The 27142-nt window shown below is 35.2% G+C and overlaps 1 protein-coding gene across 1 annotated transcript in view; it reads left to right on the top strand.

Annotated features, from left to right (window-relative positions):
* The window catches only part of LOC129237990 (uncharacterized), a 68859-nt gene extending 42774 nt beyond the window's left edge, over positions 1-26085 (top strand). The window contains exons 3-4 of the mRNA XM_054873015.1: positions 23623-23906; positions 23988-26085. Of these exons, the coding sequence (XP_054728990.1) occupies positions 23623-23906; positions 23988-24640 (937 nt within the window). The 3' untranslated portion in view covers positions 24641-26085. The remainder of the gene's footprint in view (positions 1-23622; positions 23907-23987) is intronic.
* Positions 26086-27142: the final 1057 nt, after the last annotated feature.

Here is a 27142-nt window from a genome sequence, read left to right as displayed (position 1 = left end):
ATCTAGTTGTGTCCTGAGATTGGGGCTTCCTCAAAAACAAAACCAGCATTAAATAGATAAACAAAGCCTTGAAGGGGAAATCTCTCTTCTGCGATTACTACCGACACGAACATTTAACATTCACCTGTTATGTGCGATGCACTGGAGGGGAATTTGCCTCTGGCGAGTTGACGTACTCGCTTAAACAAAAACTGGTATAACTCTGTAAGAGATGAATAGACAAAACAAATCAAAAAGATTTCGGGCCGTGTAAATCGGGACTAAATCTACCATATATTCTCGTCACACCAACTCTTGGAATATACCCGCGCGAAAAGTAACAACACACACCCATCACTCTTGTCAAGAAAGTAGCACCGATTATGCAATTGAAGAATAAAAACCTCTCTCGACGAACTAAAGCCACATCTTAAGTATACTCGCAAGTCTCCCATCCTTATGTATAGTCTAAAACCATGGGCGGTGACAGATCGTTGATGTGACCTTTGGGGCGTGCGAGGAAATGATTTAATGATCGCTGCGCATAGGTAACGACGTCAGCCGATAAAGCAATAAATGCAATAAATTTGATCCCGAGTATGATAGATTACCAGGTTTGGCCATCCGAAACGAAGTTGTGAGAGTAACTTCGGCTGTCACCACACCGTCATTTCACACGTATTCACACACTCATCCAATCAGTTGTTGTTCAGGTGGCAACGAAGCAACATTCGTGGAAGCTGTGTGGTTTTTTTCGTATATCACCAACACAAACCGCTGTCATGACCCCGGTACGTCAGCCAATCAGCGGATTTCTTCAAATTCTCTGAGAGCCAGTTAACGGTCTGATGTTAGCCACAACTACGCATTCTATACATCGTAAATTGAATTAAGAACCAGCGGGGTTTCGTTGGTGAGGTTATGTCGAGATGGTGACAGCCTTGGAGAAGGGCTGGGACTCACATTGTATTACTATTTGATTAAATTAAGATAAATATTGTTTTTGTTAAGTCACCACTCAACAATCTATTAAACACCCATTCCAATGCAACTTTCAATCCGGGCATGCATGTGAAAATCAGTTCTGAGTCACTAATTCAGCAAAATATAAATTTCTTTAAAGCCAAGACAAATCACAGAAAAATATTATTTAACTAAATTCAGAAATTTTAACCATATCGACTTTAAATACTAGTTAATAGTAGCGCTATAGTTTCATTACATTTTTATCACTAACACTAATTCTACGCACGAAGACATACCTACACGAGTATTATTTATTAAAAAAAAAACAGAAAAAAACTTCATCATCAACAATCACATTCTACTTCCACTTGTTGATATTGCAAGTATGCATAGTCGTTCACATACATACATACATACATACACATGTACATATAATAAGGTATATGGTTATTCACATACATACATTGTGTGTTAATTATTCTAATCTCCGGTGAATAAATCGCTCGCCAGAGGCTTTTGAAATGAAGCGCACATTTCTTACAATTCAAAAAACGTGACTATTCAATTCAATATAAAGAAATAAAAGAGAATGTTTTTCCATTCCGCATGTTTTTTTACTTCAACCATTCGTATGTGTGTATGTAGATGCTCACGCAACACTGATAGAGCTGGCACCTATACTAGTGAATTTGAAACCACTGCGCGATCGCATTCCCCTCTCGACAGAACGGTCGGTCTAAGAAAAGACAAGCAAAATACAAATAGGCCTATGTGTAAACATATTTATTTATTTAATTTTAGACAAAAACACAAAAGTTCTCACTGACTATTGGCTTAGTGCTAATGTAAACCCATTTATTAATAAAATAACAAATAAAACGAGTTAAAACTAAAAAACAACTTGTTCAAAATAATAACAATTATATTAGCGAGTTAAGTGAGAGAAGAGAATTGATTTTTAGTAACGGTATGGAATTCGAGATCTCATTAAATTTGCGGAGACTGCGAGCACAATGCACTTGCATTGGAATCAAAATTCATTTTGAAAATGTTGAGGAAAAAAGGGGTAAGAGCTTCTTAAACTTCTCGCCGGAAGAAGAAAGTTAATGCGTTGCAAAGGAAATGCAAAATCAATGTAACCTTGAATTAAAATAAATGCAAAAAAAGAACGACAGAATCGACCATATGTATGTCTACTTGATTTCTACTATAGGGCACTTATGACCACAATGAGAAGATAATTGTTGGAAATTGTAAATTTAAAACAAACAAAAAAAACGATTTTGAGAACTGTTTCTCGAAGTGGCTAAAAAATTTGTTGAAATGAGGTCTGAAAATTCTAAAAACAAAGGAAATTAAAGTTATAAAATTGAAATTATTTTTAGACAACTAAGCCGACTTTTGCTAATTTCTTCGTGCAATGGTTTAATTTCATCATCATCTTTTGGCTCTACAGCTCTTTGTGAGCTTTGGCCTGCTGCACGTGGGACCTCCATGCGTCTCGAACGCTTGCGACTTTTTTCCAGTTCGTTATCCTAAGTTTCTCGATGTCATACTCTAGTTCGTCGGTCCAGCTTGTTCTCGGCCTTCCTCTTGCTCTAGTGTTGAACGCTCTGGCTTCTACGATTTTCTTCTGCGCCTTCGTACCGTCCATTCTTGTAATGTGACCCAGCCATCTTAAGCGCTGCGCTTTGATGAAACGTATAACTTTTTCGCCCTTTATCAGTTGATCTAGCTCGTCGTTCCATCTTATCCGCCACTCGCCGTGATCTTTGTTTACTCCGAAAATTCTTCTGAGTACTTTTCGTTCAAAGGCTTGCAGTTTTGTTTTATCTGCTTCAATTAGCGTCCACGATTCATGGTTTAATTTCAATGTTAATAAATCTACAAAATTGCGTGTCATCTGCATGATTTTTTTTATTTTTCTAATTATGCGTAAATTATGTTTATCTGAGTTTTATGTGGCTGGTTCTGAGAATTACTCTCCCAAATACCGCTTGCAAATAACTGCATTTTACTTCAGAATGTACATGTATTGCACACAAACATAAATACATGCATATGTATCTCCCGTATTTTTGATCGTTTCGAAGGGGAAGGTGTGATTTGTCCTTAGTCAAGTTTGTCCAACAGTATTTTGTGCAAAGAGTAAAATGTGTGCATATGTATGTGTGTACATATGTAATTTTATTGAATCGAGCGGACGCTAGGAGGCCGCTGGACTTGTTAATTGCGCAAAGTTATACATAAATTTCTTGACTATTAGCAATGCACTACGCTTAAAAATACTCGACCTTTCAGTTGTATATAAATTTTTTTACGCGAAAATAGAAATGTGAACACAATATTTTCCTTTGTACGTATGCAAATTTTATTCATTCATTTGTTTTCCGTATTTCTTGCATAATTTTGGTTCTAAACCGTTCAGATATTTGTTAGTGTTTGTCTTTCCTTTGCTTGTGATTTTGTTGTTTTTTTTTTTGCCCTTATTTTGCTTTATTTTCGCGAATCAAATTAAAGTGTCTCAGAGAGCACTGAGAATTATTAAACAAAGTCAGTGTTCGTCATTGTTAGCAAACCTTCAACCCGTTATGTTCTTGAACTCTTTCTGTAAATACTCTTATGAATATATGTATGTATTTATTTATACTCGTACATGCGTACATGCTTTTATGAGCACTATGAGCTCGTGCCTAACGTTGACCAATGACCGTGCGCATATGCCACCTCACCTCTCTTTGTTCTTGTTGAAAATTGTTAGTGGAGTTAATAACAGCTGGTTTTTTAATAAAATATTCATAGACACATTACTAAATAAGCTTCCTGCATATTCTAACTTAAACTGCCTGATGATGCTGGTTGTTGGTTATTTATTTGATATTTCCCTATCAAAGAGAAGAAAAAAAAAAACAAAATATGTATCTTTGCTACAGGTTTTTAATGTTTTTGTTTCAAGGAAAATAAAAAATAAAAAGAAACAAGTATAACTTGTTTACATATGTACATACATACATTCAGTTTCTTTAGCTAAGTTCAGTTTTGTTTGATTTGGATTTTGATTATTTAGTCGGTCGCTGGCAGTCGTAAATTTTGGTGCTTTTATTTAACGGGAATTATATTATTATTACTTAAGTAATAAGTGGTAGTTGTGTAAGTAGCTGTGTGCTAAATGATAAAATTATGGAAAAACTAATGGCTAGATAGTATGTAGTATATAAGTATATGTATGTATGTAACATACCTACATACATAGTATACAATATGAAGCAATTAAAAATGCACATTCGTCAAAGTGCCACTTTTTGTTTAATTATCGCATTGTGCATCCGGTGACCAGTGTTAATGCGAGTATACAGTAATTACAAAAAAAAAAAGAAAAATTAAAATAACTAACAACAATCGAGCATTCGCCAATAGTATATGTACGTATGTAACTATTTACAGCTATAGCTATGTACAGTCATGGGCAGAGCAATAGCACACAAGACTAACTTCGCCTCTAACTTCATTTTCTTCACTATAGAACATATGTATGTATATGGTAAATAACATTTTATTCTTTGCAAAAACCATCAATTTATTTATAACATAAAATTTAATTTCAAAAATCAAATGTTTGTCCGTCCGCTTATTCCTTTCTAATCATTATTGTTGCAATGCCACTATATCAGCTGGACACCGAAATAGCACACGCTGTAATGATATTGAAATTTTAATTAAAAAATTTGTAGAATCGCATCAGATTCATAAGTTACCTCAATATTTAGTTGATTGACCACAACTTTTTTTATTATAGTTGCATCACATCTTCGGGACATACAGTGGCACAGTAAAGTCTACATACCCCATTAAAGCGAGGTTTGGAGATTTCTGTGAGCATTGTAGCATTAGAATATATTCCAAACAAATCCAATCTAACAACAAACAATAAATTTTAACAAAAAAATTTTAATCCAAAAATATTTATTAACAAAAATAAATAAAATTCATTTTCCAAACACAGAAAAGTCTGCATACTTTGTAAAAAGAATGTGTTTCACTTAAAAGGAAATAAAAAGACAACCGAATTAATACTTGGTGGGTCCGCCACGACTTTCTACATTTAATCTATTTTGCATGGAATTTACCAATACTTTTGTGTAATTATTCGAAATTAAATTCCACTCTTCAAGTAAAGCATTTTTGAGGTCCTGTTTATTTTTAATTGTCCTTTTCCTAATGCGACGATCCAATTCATCCCATAAATTCTCTATGGGGTTCAAATCCGGTGACTGGGGTGGGGAATGAAGTTGATGGGGCACATTATATAGCAGCCATTCTTTGACAACACCAGCGGTATGTTTTGGGTCGTTATCTTGCTGAAAGTACCAACCCGCCGTAAGATCCAGTTTACTCGCGGATTGCTTCAAATTATCTTTGAGAATGTCCAAATATACCATGCGATCCATATTAATATCAATAAATGTTAAATTACCCACCTCAGCCGCTGACATGCAGCCGCAAACCATTATGGAGCCACCACCGTGCTTCACCGTAGGAAGCAAGTTTTTGGGCAATAATGCTTCATTATTTCGACGCCATACTTTTTGTTTGCCATCATAGCCAAACAAGTTGAACTTGCTTTCGTCACTAAATAAAACATTAGCCCAAAAATCTTCGTTGCATCAATATATTTCTTAGCAAATTCGACTCGTTTCTCCATATTTATTTTGCTGATGAATGGCTTCTTTCGAGGCACACGGTTGTGGATTCCATTGCTTCTCAATAAATGTCTCACCGTTTCTGGATGCACTGAAGCAATATCCTGATTTTTCAGGGTTTTTGCAATTTCTATTGCTGTTATTCTTGGATTTTCTTGCACGTCTAACAATATTTTTCGCTTAGCACGAGGAGTCAGTCTAGGTGGGCGACCACTTCTTGGTTTGTTTCCTACACTATTAGTGTGATTATATTTCCGAATAGATGTTTGGATGCTTGATTTTGGATGTCCGACCAGTTCTCCAATCTCTCTTAAAGATTTTTTTCCTTATAATATTTCACAATTAGCTCATGTACTTTAACACAGATTTCTTTACCCATTTTGGTTAAATTAACACAGCTACAATATTAATATCGAAGAACTAAACTTCTTTCTAACTAACGGTATCTAGTAAAGACGCCTGAAGTGATTGGTAGCACGTATGCAGACTTTTCTGTGTTTGGAAAATGAATTTTGTTTGTTTTTGTTAATGCCACTGTATGTATGTACTCTCCACTAAGCATCTGCTCACCGGTATCGAATTCCACTCGTTTTTGATTCCTTCCCATAATTCATCGGCATTTTTTGAAATTTTTTCCCCCTATCTCAACCTTTACATCATTCCAAAGGTTTTCTATACGATTAGGATCGGGGCTTTGAGCCGGCCAACTCAAAACTTCTACACGTTCTTTATTGAATCACTCTTTCACCACCTTTGATGAATGTTTAGAATCATTATCCTGCATGAATATCCAATTTACAGGCATATTTTCAAAAGCAAATGGCTCCATTGTACTTTTAAGTATATCTAAATAAATATGTTTGCCCATTTTGCCATTAATTCGCACCAATAGACCAACGCCATACCACGAAAACGCACCCTAAGCCATAGCACTTCCTCCATCATGCTTAACTGCTTTCTTAGTGTACCTTGAGTTGTACGCTTGGTTTTTTGGGCGATGAACGAACGATTTTCCATCAGGTCCGGACCTATTAATCTTAGTTTCATCGCTCCATAGTACTCTTTTCCAAAAATTTACATCTTTACTTTGATGCAGCTTTGCAAATGTCAACCGCGCTTTGATATTTTTTTTTTGTAAGAAATGGTTTCTTCCTGCTAGTTCTTCCATACAAATTGGCTTCATTCAAACGCCTTCTAACCAGTCTACTGGATACATCAAGGTTGTGCTATTCATTAATTTCCATCATTATGGCATTTGAGGACTTAAAAGGATCGGCCTTAAATTTCCGTACAATAATTTTATCTAATCTTGGCGTGGTTTTACGTGGTGGAGGCTTTCTTATTTTTTTTGTTTTGCAAAAAACTGTTGTCTGCTTGAATCAATTTAATAGCACTATGCACCATTTTTCTAGAACAATCTAGTAATTCGGCAATTTTCGATTTGTTGGTGTCATTTTCAGAAAGATTCCAAATAAGTTTTCTTTTATCACTTGCACAAAATACTTCAACTGATTGACTGATTAATATTTGATTTAAGAATGAATGCAGAAACAAAACTGAAAATGTGCTATTTCTTTGTCCAAGGTCAATGTGCAATATACCAACAAAAACGTGATTAAAAAAAGAGACAAACCGTGATATGACTAACAACACATGAACAAATAATTGATCTACGCCTATGTATAAAAACATTACAGTAATAAACATTTTAATATTAGAAGTGTGCTATTTCTCTGTCCATGGCTGTATGTATGAGGTTTGATGAAACTGGTTGCGTATTTATTCATTCGGTCACTATCGGATAGATTCTACGAAAAGTAATACGTGCAAGCATCCCACTCACTAACTCACTGATTGGGTGGTAGTAAGTGCGATCAGGTGCATTAGTTCTAGAATGTACTAATTATCTCATTGCATACATTTTTTTGTAGTTGTGAGTAATACAAAACTCTCTAATGAGTGCTGAATTAAGTAAATAGAGAGAGGTGTCGTGAGAGGCATTAGAAAGCGTAAAATTTAACATTACGTATAAATGACAAAATGCGTTTGGGGAATTCGCCACCCAAAAACACATTGGAACTAATTATAATCAGTTTGGATTCCAATTATTAGCCGAACGGGCGGGGAAATGCACCTTCTTCTTGTCTTTATATGTTTGTTCGTTGGTAAATACCAACTCTTACGCCTTATAAAGCCTTCCCATGACATCGCTACACACTCAATTTAGCTCTCATTTGCAATTCGTGCTCGAAAAATGCGCTCTCTCAGTAAGTTACATAATTAGCTATACAGACAAATTACCTCATCTGCAGGTATGTAATTCAGTGAGGATTACCATATGAATTCCGCACAAATCGTTTTCTCGCCTAACTTGTCTGGATATGAGAAATCAGCTGCAAAACCAACAATAAAACAAACACCATTTTATGTCAGGAACACAAGTGAGAGAATTACAACAATGATAGAAACAAGATTACGCATGTTTGAGGGAAGCTTTGAAAGAGAATAAGTTTGCAGTAAAATATTTTTATAGTATATGTGATGAGCTGTGAGAGAGAACTAGCAGGAACAAGTCCAAATAACGAACTTTTGTATACCAATAATTAAAAGTTGGGTTAGGTTAACAAAAACAACGAGAGAAAGAAAGATAATACATAGAAAGAAGAGTTGTTTGTAAACAAAAAACACAAACTTTTAAAATTACGTAAGCTCAACAACCAGGCATTGAAAAAAATTTGTATTTCGTACTGCTTAGTTCATTTGAATGAAAAAATACCCGAGTACAATTTATGAATTTTTAGTACATTTTTTCACGATTAATATTTAAGGGGTTAGGGGTAGTCAGAGGACCGAAAAAATAATGATTTTCAATTATTTTTTTTTTTGCTAGTCAATTGCTGTATTTTACAAAAATATAAACATAGCATTAATACATCATGTTTCGACTCGGCTTTAGCAAAATTTCAAAAAAAAAATAATAATAATAATAATAATTGTAAAAGTTATCGCTGTTTGTGTGGATCCTTTTTCCAGAAGTCCCTTGAGCTGATCATCACAAGTCCTTGGAGATTCATCTAAAATCAGTCGGACAAGAGAAATTAGTTTTATTAATAGATAATCTTGTGGCCAATCGAAGCTTTTTGTCAAAATTAACAATATGGCGCTCTCAGGAAATATTCTTAAGATTTTCGAGAAAAAACTGGTAATTAATTAGTAAAACAAATCGAAATTTTGAAAAAAAAAATCCTTCGTTCAGGCACGAGTTTTTTATGCTTTTCAAAAGTAATGCACATTTTATTGAAATCTACCAAGCGGATTTTAAGGTACAGTGATCAGCAGTTCAAAAAACATAGTTTTAAGAAAAACGCATTTAAAGATTTGCTTTCGATATCAATTTCTAAGAAAGCCATTGCAAGTAAATGAGATTTTTTTTTAACTGCAGTGAATATTTTCTTTTTTTTTTTACTGAAAACTGCTTTCATCAGCAAGAACTTTATCAATTGAAAGAATATGGCAATGCGTGTCAAATTTGCATTTGCATTGCAAAGTCAATTTTATAGGCGTGGATTTGACAGCCTAAGCTTACCTTTTGTTCCTCAACTTTTTCCAAAATTTTCCGAAAAGCAAAAAAAAATAACTTGGCAGCGATAAATGATGCCTTTCACTTACTCGCTTTGTGATCTGACGAGTTTTTTGGTCGTTATCAAGACACATAAATTCCCCCGCAAGTGGCGCATTTTTCAAAATTATTTATTATTTATTTATATATTCTACAGGTTAATGAATTAAGCCTAAACAATGTGATTTAAGCAGCAGCCACAAATGCCATCGGCTTATTAAAAAAAAAGAGGTTGCCTGTAAAGTCGGTTTACTGGAGATAGTTTAACGTGACAACGTCATAAGAAAATATTGATGGAATGGTTGCAATTTTCAAAACAAAATTTTAATTTTATTTGTTTGATAGATATTTTGTATGGATATAGAGGAGGAGGTAAATGGAATTGCAATGGAATAGGTCAAGTTACATTTACACAAACGTGAAAAATGCCGAACCATTTATCAAATTCATGAAAGATATCTTCAATTTCGATTGTGCATCAGACGTTAATAAGTCAACAACACTAAGAGGCACCATCATCGATTTGCCTTTTTCAAGACACTTTAAACTCGAAACACTCCCTTTCATTTCCTACTTTTTCTATCATCGTCCTAATCTCAACAGAGAAATGGTTCATTACCATGCACACAGGAAGAAGGCATATGCAAATACAAATATAGTATGTGAACTTATATACAAATACGCATATACATACATATGTATATATGTTCACTTAAGTAGGACAGAGCCAGATGTCGAACGTTGCCGAACGCGGGGGCCGATTGTGCCTCTTTGTCGTTCGTTCCGCGCTCTCGCTTGCAGTTCAAGCAAGGTAACGAAGCATGAGCAAGATAAGGACGCATTTTTTGGTGCGTGCAGCCGGCAACATCGAATTATAAGGCGTTATCACGTCAAAATTATACTTGCGTCGTTTATTAAATTTTTACTCGAGTCATTGTGCGCAATGACGGACGAAGAGATGGACAGACTAAATCGACCCCTCTCATCATCTATATTTATCTCGATCCTTTTATGCCTCTTACATACAAGCGTTATACAAAGTGGCACAAAATTTTTCACCCGATTTTGTTATTTAAAATTTTTTTAATAAATAAAAATTTACGCGATAGAGTGATTAATTTTGCGCTACCTTGATAAACAAGGCACCCTTGTACACAAGTGCGCGGGTGTAACAAGATGCCTTAAGAGACGAAATGCAACATCAAAGAGTATTTGTTCGTGTTGCATTAACTCATCATCATCATAGCATTTACAGCTCGGGGTGAGCCAATGCTTCCTTTACTATTTACTATTGCGCTCCATATGTACATACATATGTCTCGGTTCCTTGCATGGCTTCTTCGTGCGTGTATTCTGCGCAAGCCGTCTTCCACAGCATCTGCCCACCTTCTTGGTGGCCGTCCGTGAGAGTGAAAAGTCTCGCCTGCAAATTTGTTGTCATCCTTCGAAGTACGTGCGCTAGCCATCGAAGGTGTTGCGCCTCATGAGGCGTTTATAAATTCTTCGATCTCATTGTTTGTTTTATTCTGTAAGAACCATCAGGCTGTCGTATAGGACCAAAAATTATCCTCAAAATTTTACCCTCAAAGTGATAGGGATAATTTTTTATATGAGTAGTCAGAACACAAGATTTACATCCATACGTTACTATTGACCTGATAAGGGCTCTATGGATTTTTAGCTTACACGTGACTCAAATGACGCGGGTATGTTTTTAAGCAGTTTGAGATGTGCGTTTTAGCTTACATATGTACATATGTATGTATGTATATTTGCAGCTTGCAGTCTGTCGTTTAAGCAGATACGCGGATCTGCTGACTGCCTAAGTTTACTGTTAGCTACTAATAGTGTCGACTTTTTGAAATATGTGGGGCTTGACTTTAAGGTTTCGTAGCATTAACTGAAACAGTGAAAATAAAATGATGTTAACTAATAATAGAGAATTTGATGAGAACGAATTTGTAAACTAAATATGTATGCACGTACTGTCATCTTCTTAATTTTATTTGCATTTTCGCTGTTATAGTTAAATGAAATACAAATATACATACATATATACATATTTTGTATTTCTTTTTTGTCTCTATTGTAATATTCAATAAAAATATATTTACTATGTGAAAACTATTATAGCATTTATTTTTGTTTACGACTTTGTTTTAAAAATAGCCTGGGGTGTCTATTGTTTTATAGTAATTTTTAAAAAATACATTCCGTTTGCTGAAAGTACTTTTTTTGGAAGCACAAAAGTACGAAACGAAAAGTAAACTAATTTTATGGTACAACTCTGTCAACAATTCGATTGGCCAAATTTACTCACGCACACACACGCGCACAACCTTCTCTATTCTCTTAGCAGTGTGCGAATTACTGCCATCTGCTTGTTGTCGTATAGACCCCCCATCTCTGCCTTCTTTGGCTACTACTCAAGAATGATTGATTAAAAAAGTGCGACATTATGAGCAAACAAGAAAGAGAAAGGAGGGAGGGGTAGTACAATAAAATCGACCGCTACTAGCAATAAAATCGAAAAGTATTAATACAACAATAAAATGAACACAAATGCGCACTCATTACGCCAGCTCAATAGCTAATTCTGTCAAGTTCATTGTGAGAGGAATAGCGGTGCGCGGGTGTCACCCGACTTCTGTACTTTTGCCATTGTGTGTGTGGGATAGGTTTTTCATATCACTGATCCCTGCACTGCGATAAACCTGCAGCTCTTTCTTCACTCAACAAACGCCCAATAGCATTAGGTTTCTCCTGTTCCGGCAAGTTTGCACCTAAATTAAGTGAAGCAGAATTTCAAAAAAGGGTTTACTTTACATCTAATAGGAGGAAGAAAAAGAGGCCGACCAAGAGAGAGATGGCTTGATGACATCGAAGCAGACTTGGCAGTGATGAACGTTCGCAATTGAAAATATGTACATATGTCGAAAGATAGATAGTGAAAATTGTAGATTAAGCTATGGTCCGCCACTGAATGTGAAGCTAAAAAGAAGAAGAAGAATAAGAAGCAGTGGAGGAGTTGAAGTCCTCATAATACTCTTCACGTTTTTTCATAGTTTGCATTATGGATTTTTTGCCCAAAATGGAGTTAAATCAGCACTCGCAACTTCCTTTTTTCTATCTTTATAAAAAATACTCGTAGGCATCTGATTTAAATGGCTGTCATAGCAAAACCATTTTGAAGTAGTAACTTTCATGAAAAAAATTAAATGTATAAAAAATATGTATACTAAGTTGATACTTAAGTTTTGGTGAAAAGTGTACATACTCGTACTTTATAGTATCTAAATATTTTTTACGCAACAACCACGCATTTCGTCTTTTTTCACTGCATATATACATACGTACACATACATATGTACACTAAATGTATGTATATGACTATCTACATATACTTTATTACTAAAAAAATCACCGTAAACTAAAACGAGCAATAATAGAACGCATTTAGTGTTTGTAAACAAATCAGTGAAACGAGAAGTAGGCACACTTGAGCTCTCATATCCATTCTTATCGGTTACTGATTTCACACGGAACTTTCCTTTTGCACCAGTGTGCAAAGAAATGTCGCGTTTTCCGCCTGCTCATGCCCGCGTTCTCTTGCTTACCTTAGCACTCTCAGCGATTCGCGGCTACTTTAATGCATCGTTCGTAATAACATATCCAGCCGTGCATACATACAACCGCACACATACATGCCCTGTGAGCAAAACCTGTGCCAATGCAGCAAATTTGTGGTACTATTAGTAAAAAACTAAATTAGCTCGTTGGTAATTCGATTTTTATCAGTTTAAAAGCAAGTCAAATTTAATATACATTTTGTAATAAAAATTAGATAAATAGAGAATTGATGCTAGTATTTTGGCTCAGTTAGGATTAGCATTCAGTTTGTACGGGATTCGATGTGCGCTGTGGTCGTGAGACGTCAAATGATAAGAAGTTTTTTTCTAGTAGTGACCGTCACTCGGCAGACAAGAGAAGAAAAATCTGCGACTGAATTGCTTTCATGAAAACCAGCTTCCGCTCGAAGTGGTACACAAAATATACATATACACATACATAGGTTTTTCCATTAGCAGTAAAAAAATTTAGACGCACATCACAAATTGAAAAAAAAGCTTAACAAAGTACACGTGACACTCACATAATTTAGCCACTTAATTTTTTTACAATATTCTTCATGGATTTTTTTCGCTAACTTTTTATAAATATTTATTAGGAATAGTGCACTTTTAAATAGCACATATAATTTTATATATTAAAAAATATAAATTTGAAACAAATAAATGATAAAGATAAGTCTGAAAATCGCGTTGGTTTTTGACGATTTTTTCTGAATACGAGCTGAGAATTTTCTTCCATATAAAGAACATGTGCAGAGGTTTTTTTTTTATATGGAAGCAAAGGGTACAGCATCGTAAATAAAAAAGTGTGTACAGTAGGTTCTGTTTTTATGCGGTAGATACGTTCCGCAAGAAACAGCATAAAGAAAAAACAGCATAAAAAAGGCTACTAGTTCTATAGTAAAACTATAGATACGTTTCAAATGCTAAAACCGCATAAATCTGAAATAATCGCATAAAAAAGGGCACTAGTCCCATATTATTACTATAGATACGTTCCATAGACCGCATGAATCTGAAATAATTAAATAAAATCGCATAAACAAAATATTGTATCTTTGAAAATTATATCTTTATATATCTTCCATACTTGTAGGGTAGGCATTTCTGATGCAATCTGTGATGAGTTTTTGCTTAGCTGGTTTAGAATCTTGTTTATATGTACAATTCCCCATAGGTCGACATGCATTTTGTAATTTAAAAAAAAACCGCACTATTTCAAAACCGCATAAAAAAAAGCCGCATAAAAACAGAACCTACTGTATATCATAGTACATATAACAGAAGTGAAACTTCCAAGGCAGACAAGGAAGAGAGAGAGAATGAGAGAAAAAGAGAAAGAATATATATCTAAAAAAATTCACAATATTTGCAGAGAATACAAATAGACAAAATTTACAAAAAATAGAGAAGGGTTGACCGGTGGAGGTAAACGCCGGACACAAACCGTGGCAACAACGTGCACTACTCCGAGCGATTATCGCCCGCACAAACGCAGCGATTCCAGGACCGCAGCAACGGCACAAATTAGCGTAAGGCAATACCAATAAATCCGACACCGGAATGAATGGCACTTTATAGTACGCACAAGCACTAACCAGGAAACGGAAATAGGCACCAAAAAAAATTGTGACCAAAAAACGCCCCAAACAGTAGGTACCAAGGAAATATAACGCCAAAAAGTAGGCACCAAAAATATATTTCCTGCATGTTTGCCCCAAGAAACAAGCGCCAAAAAGTAGGTAGAGTAATTTCTTACTAGAAATTAGCAACCACAAGAAAAAACTCAGGAAAAATAGCCTCAAGTGGTATAGTTCTCTCTCTCCTTTTCCTCCACATTATATCTTTTTTCTCTCTCGCGGAACGAAAATGCCCAAAACGTTGCATGGCCTTGAAATTTTACTCTTCATTCTCGCTCGTCCATTGACGCTTAAGAAGTTCCACTTAAAAAACCAAACAGATTTCATTAAAGTAATGTGCGAATTTGCTTCTACTGTCGTTGAAACGAGCGCTAAAAGAAATGAAGCGGGAAAAACTAATACTACCACATCAATATTATATATGTACATAAAAACATTTTTTAGTTGCTGCTGACATTACTTTTTAGTTTTGATGTCATTTTTTTTTTTCTTATCTACGTTTTTATAAAATAAAAATTTGAAAAATTCACCAGAATTACCAGTCGGTGCTGTTGCATTTCCTTGTTGGGTAGTATACATATATGTATATAAGTACACACCAGTCCACAAACATGTGGTGGTATGCACATGTTCGTGCGCATATACTGAACGCTGAACGTTAGCGCTCATACGATACAAAAATCAGCTGACAGACATGGTGACTAGCAGGGAATGTTGTTATTGTTATCTATCGTTTACACTTTTGTTTTTTGTTTTTGATTCTACATTCGTTGTTTTTATACAATTTTATTATTTGTTTTGGTTGCGTTTTGTTACCTATACATATATGTATGTACGTATATTTGTTTTTCCTCTTTAACCGTTTGTTTTTTGTCAAATGAAGTGCAAATGAAGCGCGATTACTGTTCACACTGATCTACATACATACACACACATCTGTATATAGTGCACAATATGTACTTATAGAAAGTAGGCATTCACATTCGATGACGATGAGTAGACAAACACATGTCTAGGTTATTTCTTTTCTACACGCCTTTCAAGTATTATCACTTAATTATATCAAGGTCGCACACCTTTCGATCATTTCCAATGCATGCGAACCGGCTGAGGTACAAATAAATGCATACCGAATCATCTGGGAGAAGAGTTAGTTATTGATGGGTTTCTGTTATTGAGTAAATAATTAACTGTTATTATTACTTACTTGCTCAATAACATACATACAGTGGCTCACAGAAGTATTTTGCATAATAGCGCGTATGTACAAATTTAAGATTTTGTATGTACTAAGTATCCGAAAATAAAAATGTTAATACTTACACGCATTATTGAGCACTGTCTTAGCAATTGGGCTACACATCATTCACAAAAATTGTACCGTTAGGTGCATATAACAAAAAACGTGCGTAGCAATGAAAATGTGTGCTCACAAAAGTATTTTGCTTATTGTTTGTAGATACCGTTACTGGACGCAGTTCAGTTACTTTTTCTGTTTTCGCTGAAGTTGTGGCTACAAGTGTGTATTATAATCAGTTTTATTTGTAATTGAGTTCATTTCGTTTGTAATTGTGGTACTGTGCATATCGGAAATGCCAAAGGGTAAAGAACTAACTACAGCTGAAAAAAAAATTATTTTACATCTCCATAATGAAGGAAAATCTACGAAATATATTTGCAATATGTTTAGTTGATGCCGCCAAACGATAGAAAATGTAATAAAACGGTGTAAAGAACGCGGTAATTTAGAAAATTTAACCCGTTTTGGTCGACCAAAGTTGCTAACTGAGAGAGAAGAACGCCAAATATTGAAAGAAAATCGCAAAAACCCACATTTATCAGCCCCAAAAATCAATGACAAAATAAAAGCAACCTTTCAGATTGAAGTATCCGATGAGACAGTGCGCAGAGCCCTCAGAAGCAACAATATTCACGGTCGTACAGCAAGGAAAAAACCACTGATTTCACAAGTCAATAAAGCAAAGCGGCTTTTATTCGCCAACACCTATAAAACCAAAAGTTTTGAGTTTTGGAAAACCGTCATATTTAGTGATGAAAGCAAATACAACATTTTTGTTCCGGACGGACGTCGTATGGTATGGCGGAAGCCAAATGAAGAGCTGCGATTAAAAAATGTTAAATCCACTGTTAAGCACGGTGGAGGTTCCGTCATGGTGTGGGGTTGTATGCCGGCCCAAGGAGTCGGAAAGCTGGTGTTTATAGATGGAACGATGGATAAACATCTTTATTTGTCTATTCTCAAAGACAACTTACATTCCAGTGCAGAAAAAATGGGAATGTCGTCTAACCACTTTTTGTTTCAACACGACAACGACCCCAAGCATACAGCTCATGATGTCAAAATGTGGATACTTTTTAATACAAAACATTTGCCACCACCTCCCCAAAGTCCCGATATCAACCCCATAGAAAATCTGTGGGCCTATCTCGAAGAAAGACTGCGAGAACACAAAATTATCGTCAAAAAGTGACCTTAAAGATGTTTTACTCCAAGAATGGGGAAAAATACCTCTTGACTTTTGTCGCAAGTTAATAGAATCTATGCCAAGGCGCTTGGAAGCAGTTTCCAAAAATAATTGTTATCATACGAAATATTGAATTAATAGAAATTAGTATATTTGTACACCACCTAATCAAAAGCAAAATACTTTTGTGAGCAATGAATTCTATTTTATTTTACTTTTTTTACGTTTACATTGGAACATATTTTTCTTTTAAAGTTTTAATACATTGTTTATGTAGATATAAGGTTTATGTTTAAGAATTTATGAAATAATTAACAAATGAATTTAAAAAATATACAGGAATTGAAGCGTGAACTTATTTGTCTTCTCATGCAAAATACTTTTGTGAGTCACTGTATGTACAATATGCGTTACATATGTATTTATGTAAACGTGTAAAAAAAGTTGTCGTAATATATTAAAAATAAAAAAGTTACTGATTATTCTTTGATTATAAATATGCATACATATGAACGCATTTACATATATTTACAATGACGCATTTACATATACAGTGAGTCAATAAAGTTTAAGTACTCCTTGTTATTTCTTACAAACACTAAGAATTATCATAGTTATGTTAAAAAAAACTTCATGCAATATCTTTGTATCATTAAAAGAGTACATTGTTGCCATGAAAACCGGTTTTTTTGTTGTTCCCGTTATACATTTTAGATGCATACGTAAAATAACCCTCAATGAGCGCTAAAATTACGCAAAAAAAGTTTAAGTACAACACGCAAATATGTATTGTTGCGTTGTTGTTTTTGTAAAAATAACGGATTTAAATTTGTTTGGGTTTTAGCAAACAAGTGTAGAAATGCGTTTTGAAGCATTTTATTATTGATAATTTGTACATTTGTATACAGGCGCTAGTTCAAAGTGGACGAAATGGGAAAAGGTAAAGAAATATCGATGGAAATAAGAAAACTGATCATCAAATTGTATTTGGAAAAAAAATCATTGCGTGAAATTGGAAGAATTGTTGGAAAAACACATTCTAGCGTACAAAATATTATTAACTTTCACAACAGCAATGGAAATCTGCAAAAGAAACCACGTTCTGGTCGTCCAAAAAAAAATTCCGAACGGGAAGAGAGATATATTTTGAATGCCATCAAAGCTGATCCCAAAAAATCTGCTCCAAAAATACGTGATGAATTGCTACAAGGAACTGCAACAAGCGTCAATCCTCAGACCATTAGAAATGTACTTCATAAAGCTGGTTACAATGGAAGAGTTCCACGTAGAAAACCTCTAATATCACCTATTAATCACTTAGAAAAGCCAGATTCCTTTTGGGATAACGTATTATTTAGCGATGAATCTAAATATAATATTTATGGGCCGGATGGAGCGACAAAAATATGGAGAAAGCCTAATGAGGAGATGCAGATAAAAAATTTAATACCGACTGTCAAACACGGTGGCGGTAACATAATGATTTGGGGGTGTTTGGCGGCAGCTGGTGTGGGTAAAATGGTCTTTATCGAAACTACTATGGATAAGCATTCATATCTAAACATTTTACGCAGCAACCTTAAGCAAAGTGCAACGCAATTGGGGCTCGATGAAAATACATTTCTTTTTCAGCAGGATAACGACCCCGAGTACACGTCATATTTAGTTAAGGAATGGCTCCTTTACAACTGCAAACAACTGCATACTCCCCCACAATCACCGGACCTAAATCCCATTGAACATGTCTGGGATTTGTTAGAAAAAAGAATTCGGAAACATAATATAACCTCAAAGGGATCGCTTAAAAATGCGTTATCAGAGGAGTGGGGCAAAATCGCAGAAAATGACACTAAAAGGTTAGTGAGAAGCATACGTAGACGCTTACAAGCTGTTATCGATGCAGGTGGAGGACCAACAAAATATTAATTTATTCCACGTTTTTTGTTTTTGTTCTTTTTTTAATATTATTTATAAAGTGTACTTAAACTTTTTTTATGTGAAATCACGATAGTGCAAAGTTTTTTGATTATTATTTTTTAAAGCTAGTATGTAATGAATTGAAAAGAATGATTTTATGTTCCTTACTTTATTTACAATGTGCAATATACAAGCTCTAATAAATTTTTATGTAAATTGAATGAAACATATGAATTTTTTTATCTGACTGATGTGTGTACTTAAACTTTATCGACTCACTGTAATAATGACGGCAAAAATATACCTATAACATATAGTACATACTTACATATGTATGTATGTATCATACATGTATGATTTTGGAAAAAAATACTTTTTGAAAATGAGATTTTATACCTACGGACTGAGAAATTATACCTTAGTCCGTAGATATTAAACCAAAAATAAATTTGGAAATATTTAAAATGCATTATAACAAAAAAAATTTCAAAATATAATTTACATATGTACATATAAAGGATTTGAAAAATATTATAATAAAACATTTTTTATGAAGGGGTACAAAGTTAATTTTTTTTCATTTTGCTTTAAAATATTAGTTTGGGGAAAAGAAATTCAGTATTTTGCCGGTAGATGCCTGAAGTCAGCGATATCTCGTAAAGTATCGATCAAACAATTTAAAGTTTATGCTCATTGTCAAAGTGACATTTCACACTAAAAAAGTGATTCTGTTGTTTTTGTTGGTTCCATTCAATTGTGAGATAGAGGGTGCTAACAATGGAAGTCAACAAAGAGAAAATTCGGTACATTTTACAGTTTTTCTTTGATACAGGCGAAAATGCGGAAATGCAAGTTAGGCTGCTGAAATTGTGAATGGTGTTGATGGTGTCGATACTGTAACAGCTAATTACCTGCAATTTTGATTACGTCGATTCAGTTCAGGCTTTTTTGATGTTAAATGTGCACCTCGTCGTCGAAAATGTCGATAAAATCACAGAAATATTCGAAGTTGACCGACATGTTAGTAGTCGGTGCAACGCCCAGGAACTAAGGTTCAACCATAAAACCCTTTTAAACCATTTGCGCAAAGCTGGATTCAAAAAGAAGCTCGTTGTTTGAGTGCCACACCAATTAACATCAAAAAATCTGATGGATCGAACTTCCATCTGTGAAGCCAGTTAAGGAATGATTTCATTTCATTAGCCTTGGCCAAGCGGAATGAAATCGGCCCATTTCTTGAACGGATGGATGGTGACTGGGAATGAGAAATGCGTCCATATACGAGAATAGTGTGCGAAAACAATTGTAGTCAAAGCGTGATGAAGCAGCTCAAAGGGTGGTCAAACCAGCACTAAGGAAAGGAATCATTTGTTATGAGCTGCTTCCGTATGCTTCCAAACACTAAATTTAGATCTCTACTGTCAACAACGGCCAGAATCGGCCATCAGAAGAGGTGTTGTGTTCCATCAGAACAAAGCGAAATGAAATTGCTGATGAGCTTGCCAGGAAGGGGAATTGGCCTCAGAGACCTTCTACCCGGGTATTGGCATCCCTTTGACAGTTGTTAAAGGGAAACTGCACACATTATTTCACAGGCAAGCACAGAAAATGTGGAGCTCCATTTCTTCATGTGCTATTTCGAAAACCATTTGGCTTCAGTACAATATACGGATGGCTCAGAAAGTCCTTTGTACTCCTCGCCATTCAATTTCCAAACTCGTAGCTGTGTTTACCGGTCACTGTACGATTAACACACACGCGGAAAAGCTAGAGATACCATTTAATCCCCATTGCAGAAGCTGTGGGGACCTTTCAGAGAAGGAGACTGTTGAGCACTTCTCTATAAATGTCCGAGTTTGGCTGCTAGACGATTAAAATCACTGGGTGGTCCTTTCTTCGACAGCCTAGGGCAGTGCGCCAAGCTAAATCCCATCAATCCCCTAAGCGACTGTCACCTTCTTCTCCCACTGCAAAATGTCCTGAGCGATAGGAGCTTGGTATCAAGAGAAGATTGTAAAAATCGATTACTAGAGTTTTGCGTCAATAAGCACCAAAACTTCTACGTGAAAGGAATTATGAAGCTACTTAAGGGGTTAGGGGTAGTCAGAGGCCCGAAAAAATGATGATTTTCACGAATTTTTTTTTGCTACTTAATTAATTTATTTAACAAAAATAAAAACATAGCATAAAAACATCATGTTTTAACTTGACTTCACCAAAATTTCAAAAAAAAAATTAATAATTGCAAAAGTTATCGCTGTTTGTGTGAAGCCCGTTTCTCCAGAAGTCCCTTGCGGTGAACATCACAAGTCCTTGCAGATTCATCTAAAACCAATCGGATGAGAAAAATTATTTTTATTGATAGGTAATCTCGAGCCGGATCGAAGCTTTTTTTTTTTTTTAAATGAACAAAATGGCGGCCTCAGAAAATTTTTTCCAGATTTTAGAAAAAAAAACCAACAGTTAATTGTTAAAAAAAATCGAAATTTTTGAAAAAAAAAAATCCTTCGATCAGGCACAAGTTTTTTATGTTTTTCAAAAGCTGTATAAATTTTATTGAAATCTACGTAGCGGTTTTTAAGTTACAGTGTTCACCAGTTTGAAAAACATAGTTTTGAGAAAAACGCATTTAAAGTTTTGCTATCGGCTCCGGAGCGGCCGAGCGCCCTTTGTTAATTGTTGAATAACTTGAAAAGTATTTGTCGGATTCACTTCAAATTTTTACACAATATTTTTAAAACATTATACTTTAAGAAAATGCAAAAAAAAAATCGATTTTTTGAAAATTCTGACTACCCCTAACCCCTTAAAGAAAAAATAATTGGCGCGTACACTTCTGGAGCGCCTCCTCCTTTTGTGGTGCGCGTCTTGATGTCGTTGCGCAAATGGAAGGACCACCTATAGTTTTAAGCCGGTTCCGAACGGCAGATGGTTTTTTATGAGGCGCTTTATCATGGCAGAAAAACACTCGCAGGTTGGTCATTGCCTGCCGAGGCCCACTATCAAAAAAAACTTTTTCTTCATTTTGGTGTTTCACAGAGTTTCGAAGCTACGCCTTCTGAATGGTAGTCACGCACCAACACATTTGCCTACGGCGGACGCACCTGCCTTTAAAATGGCAACCAATTATACAATACAAGAAAACGATGCATATTTGGCCCAAATCGGACAATCCGAAATATCTTAAATGCAATTCTGAATTTTACGCAAAAATAATGGAGTTCTTTTTTCCCAAACTATACTCGTACACTCGGCGGTTTGCCACTATCAGTCGAGGAGCGACCGCTATTAGGAAATTCTTCTTCTCTTCGGACACTTCTGAATCTTCTAGTCACGCCCCAACCCATTCGTCGACGGCGGCCGAGGTATCATAATTTTGTATATTTTATTTTACCAAGCCGAGAACGAACAGTGAACGGCTCGGCTTTATGGTGTGGAGCGGCACTTACTCTGTCAGAAAGAGTATTGTTTTGGCCCCCTGGGTTCAGAATTTTGTCTCATTTATTCCCGAAATCATTTAACCAATATTGTTACTGCTACAACAACAACAATTCTTAAATGTGCTTACAGCTTTGATTGAAAAGTAATGAGCCTTCCCGCGCTGAGCGTCTGCCAAGCGATCAACCGAATCAGCTGTTGGGGAAAAATGATCGTTGGACCTTCCCCTTCCACTAGAAACCGGTCCCAGTTCGCTGGCAACAGCGATGTAGTCAACATCGCTCCGCGCATGAAAGCTGTTTTTAAAAAATGTGGTAGGATTTTGCAGTGGCGAAAATGCAGCGATCGTTGGAGCAACGTTACTCGATCAAATTTTGCCTAAAGCTAAACAAAACGAGTGCCGAAACCATTGGGCTACTCAGGAAGGCTTACGAGGACCAATCTCTGTCCAGTGCCCAGGTAAAACGGTGGCACAAGTCGTTCCAGGAAGGCAGGGAGAACGTCGAAGACGAGCAGCGACAATGCGCCGGCGCACACCGCCTTCCTCTGCACCTCTGATTTGGCCAAGATGGGGGTTCCGGTGCTTTCCCACCCTCCCTACAGCCCAGACTTGTCCCCTCCGGACTTCTTCTTGTTCCCGCGCCTGAAAAGAAAGCTGAAGGGGAGGCGTTTCGACTCCATCGAGGCGATCCAAAAAACTGTGACAGCCGAATTGAACGCGATTCCGGCGGATGAGTTTAAAAAATGTTTCCTGCAGTGGAAGGACCGCTACCAGCGGTGTATTGACGCTCAAGGGTCCTATTTTGAAGAATATTAGTTGTATAAGGTTTAATAAAACTGCTTAAAAAAATAAGGCTCATTACTTTTCAATCAAACCCTGTATATTACTTGAATAGGTAGACTCAGATACGACTCATTACCACATTTGCATTTGCTTTTCCTCAGAAATGTGCATACATTTTTTAAAAAACATGAGAATTATGCAGAATTGTCGGTTGGAATTATAAATAATAGCAGGCTTTGTATCAACCGTAAAGTTAGAACGGGGTTTTCTATACGGAAAAATACACGCTTCCGAAGTCCATTCCGTACTTACAAATTCAAATACGACTGATTTGTTTCAAACGCCTCTTAAATTAAATTTATATTCAATTAATCTTTATGATACATAAAATAATACTACAATTTTACCTATATTCATTTACTAATATTCCATTATTTCGGTCATTTTTCTTCATATTATAGGTTACGCCTTCGTCCCATTAGTATTTTCTTTTTGGCACTCTTCTTGTTTTGGATATACAAGACACGCTGCAACTTCCGCATCGTTCCACCGCCCGAATTGCAGGAAAAGTACGAACGTATAAAACGATTTCGAGAAGAAAACAAAGCCATGTTTACAGGAGTTGCCAGTGTGTCCTGTGTCATTCTGGGCATATCCGGATTCGTGTTAGGAGGGTTCGCATTGGTCTTCGCTCTTGTCATCACAGCGAGTGCATTTAAGTGGGAGCTGGTGCGAGAAAATGAAGGTGAGCAAATTTTGATTGATTATTAAATTTATTTTAAAATATTCTAATATTTTTTTTTTTCCATTTATTAAAATTCTTTAGATGATGAAGTAAACGCGACACAATCTGAAACAGACTACGACGAATTTGTTCCTGATGTGAACACTGAGAACCTCGCCTTATTGGAGGATGCAAGCGATTTAGACACTTCACAAGGAGAAGATTACAAAAATGATGATGATATACCTCAAGAACTTTTAATATCCGATTCCCTGCCAGAGTACAGTGAAAATTCAACAGATGACGATGATGATATGATACCAGTCATTAACATTAAAGAGTTGAATGCGGATCCCTTAGCGCAAGCACACAATGTGCATTACAAAAGGTGTCACTTCAAATCTGACTCATCGCGGTCAACCTCTTCGTCATCATCTGAGGAGGAGAGTTTGTCGAAAGGTTTGAAATTCCCCGATTACGCAAAAGTCGACGAAGTTGATCGAAGTAAGCGTGTAACGGACATAGCAAAAGCTCCGGCGGGAGGGAGTGATCTAGGGGCGGCTTTGGCGTTACAAGCAGCAACGACCCAGTCGCTACTAGAAAACAGCGGCAAACTTTTAGTTGGGCTAATGCAGTGGAGCGGCGCAAGCAATACCGCTAACGCCGCAGCGGCAGCCGCTGCCGCCGCCGCCACAGTAGCACAACAAGAATTGAGCTCGTCCGAAAGCGAGTTCGAGATTATAGAAAATGAATAAGGATGGCGCTAGAAACCGAGTTATTTGGATGTTATAAGTTACTTACATATAATTGATCCAAAGAAATTCAAAAATACCATTAAACAAACAAAGATGATAAATATCTAGAGTGGAGCACATTTCAGTGCACTTATTTCTGGGTGCACTTCTTTAAACCTTTGAATTTGAAAATATGCATAATCGTATTTTTGTTTCGGTTTTCGTTTAGTAGAATGTATTTAAAAAAAAAACTTCATTTCAATTGCTTGATGTTCATTGAAGACGCCTAGCGACGGGTCCATCGATATTCAGCGCTAGTTTTTTTATGAAACACCAATCGACTGCTCACACATATGCGTATAATTTTAGTAGATAGCGTTAATTAATTTTTTTTTTGTTTTTGTTTTTTTACAAATAATTCACTTTATTATATAATTTGTGCGCACGTCTGTGGTATAGGAAAATGTTACATGCCGACATCGTTTGTCGTCGGAGCGTTCGTTGATAATTCGTTTGTACTTACCCTGCATCGAAGTAATTAAATGCAATAGCGATCGTTTGAAAAAATCATCCGTTTGACGCCAAATTTTGCAGATATATTCTACCAGCTTAAGGAAATAGCTGAGATACATGTTTTGATATTCAAAAATGAGGATACGACGACGCTTAGAGCAAATGCATACGTACATATACAGACATACATACAAATTCAACTACCCACCCACTTACGAACCGGTTTACTTACACACACACAAAATTGATCTCAGTTTTAAGACAATACACACAAAGTCATAGGAAATTTACAGTAAACTTATTGAAGTGCTCTTTAAACTCTACGAATATATATAAGATATAATTCGGCTAATGCATTTAGCGATTTTATTTCACAGCAATGAAAAAATTTGATTTCGATGCAATGAAAAAATTTCATTTCGATGCAATGAGAAAATTCGATTTCGGTGCAATGAAAATATTTGATTTCGATGCAATGAAAAAATTTGATTTCGATGCAATGAGAAAATTTCATTTCGATGCAATGAAAAAATTTGATTTCGATGCAATGAGAAAATTTGATTCGATGCAATGAAAAAATTTGATTTAGATGCAATGAAAAAAAATTGATTTCGATGCAATGAAAAAATTTGATTTCGATGCAATGAGAAAATTTGATTTCGATGCAATGAAACAATAAAAACATTAAATTTCATAATAGGATTGAGTGAAGTCATCAATTCTGCGAATTTTCTGCAATACTACTTTTTTGACTCGCCCAACTTTTGCTTTAAACCCAGAAAATGTCTAATCTTTCGTATAAAAAAATTTATATTTTAATTAAATTGAATTCTAAAGCTTTAGCTGGAAAATTTGATTTCGATACAATGAAAAAATATAAAAACATTAAATTTCATAATAGGATTGAGTCAAGTCATCAATTCTGCGAATTTTCTGCAATACAACTTTTTTGACTCGCCCAACTTTTGTTTTAAAACCAGAAAATGTCTAATCTTTCGTATTAAAAAAATGTATATTTTAATTAAATTGGATTCTAAAGCTTTAGTTGGAAAATTTGATTTCTCTACAATTTGATTTCGATACAATGAAAAAATATAAAAACATTTAATTTCATAATTGGATTGAGTCAAGTCATCAATTCTACGGATTTTCTGCAATACTACTTTGTCTACAAATGTCTAATATTTCGTAAATTCATTTTAATTAATTAAATTAAATTCTAAAGCTTTAGCTAGAAAATTTTTATTCATTAAATTAAATTAAATTTTTCTAAAATTAAAAAAAAAAAAAAAATAAAGGCATTAAAGTTGATGATTGGATTAAGGTAGTAGTCCGGTGTAACGATCGAAATTTCGACGTTTTTTCATGAATCTTTTTTAAAAAGAAAATAAAATGCGATCGTTTTAGAGTTTTCACCTCTTTTTATTGGTGTTTTGAAGTATATAAAAAAAAATGTTTTAAAGTTAATTTTATATTAATTTGTTTAAAATTTTTGACGTCAAAGTGGAGTCCTTAAAAAAAAGATGAGTTGGTTCGGGGAAACACACAGCCTTCCAAAGTCATGTGAAATAAAAAATTCTAAAAGATTATTATTCTGTAGACTTTATTTTAGGTCCCGAACCTAAAATATACATAAAAAAAAAATGGCGGACTTGTGAAAAAGTTCTCAAAATCTAATTTTTTTTTTTCTTCCTAAATTGTTTAAATTAAATAGTTTATTATAAAAAAATTAAATGTTTTAAAGGTCCGGGATCTAGATATGTGTGTCTAGAATAACGGGTTAAATTTTTAGCCAAATCGGTTGAATAGTTTTGAGTCAGTGATTCCCCGAAATTTCGAAAACATGGTTTTGTGAAAAACGCGTTTAAAGTTTCGACACCAACTGCTGCTGGCGTGTCACACGCTTTCATACACACTACGGCGCGCTCTCTTATTTTAGCTATAACTTTAAAAATAATTAAAATTTCTGTCTGAAATGTTTATAGTATATTTTTAAAATGTTTTTCTCCC

Source organism: Anastrepha obliqua, chromosome 2, assembly GCF_027943255.1.
Source record: "Anastrepha obliqua isolate idAnaObli1 chromosome 2, idAnaObli1_1.0, whole genome shotgun sequence".
Classification (NCBI taxonomy): domain Eukaryota; kingdom Metazoa; phylum Arthropoda; class Insecta; order Diptera; family Tephritidae; genus Anastrepha; species Anastrepha obliqua.
This window is presented reverse-complemented; position numbering and strand designations above follow the sequence as displayed.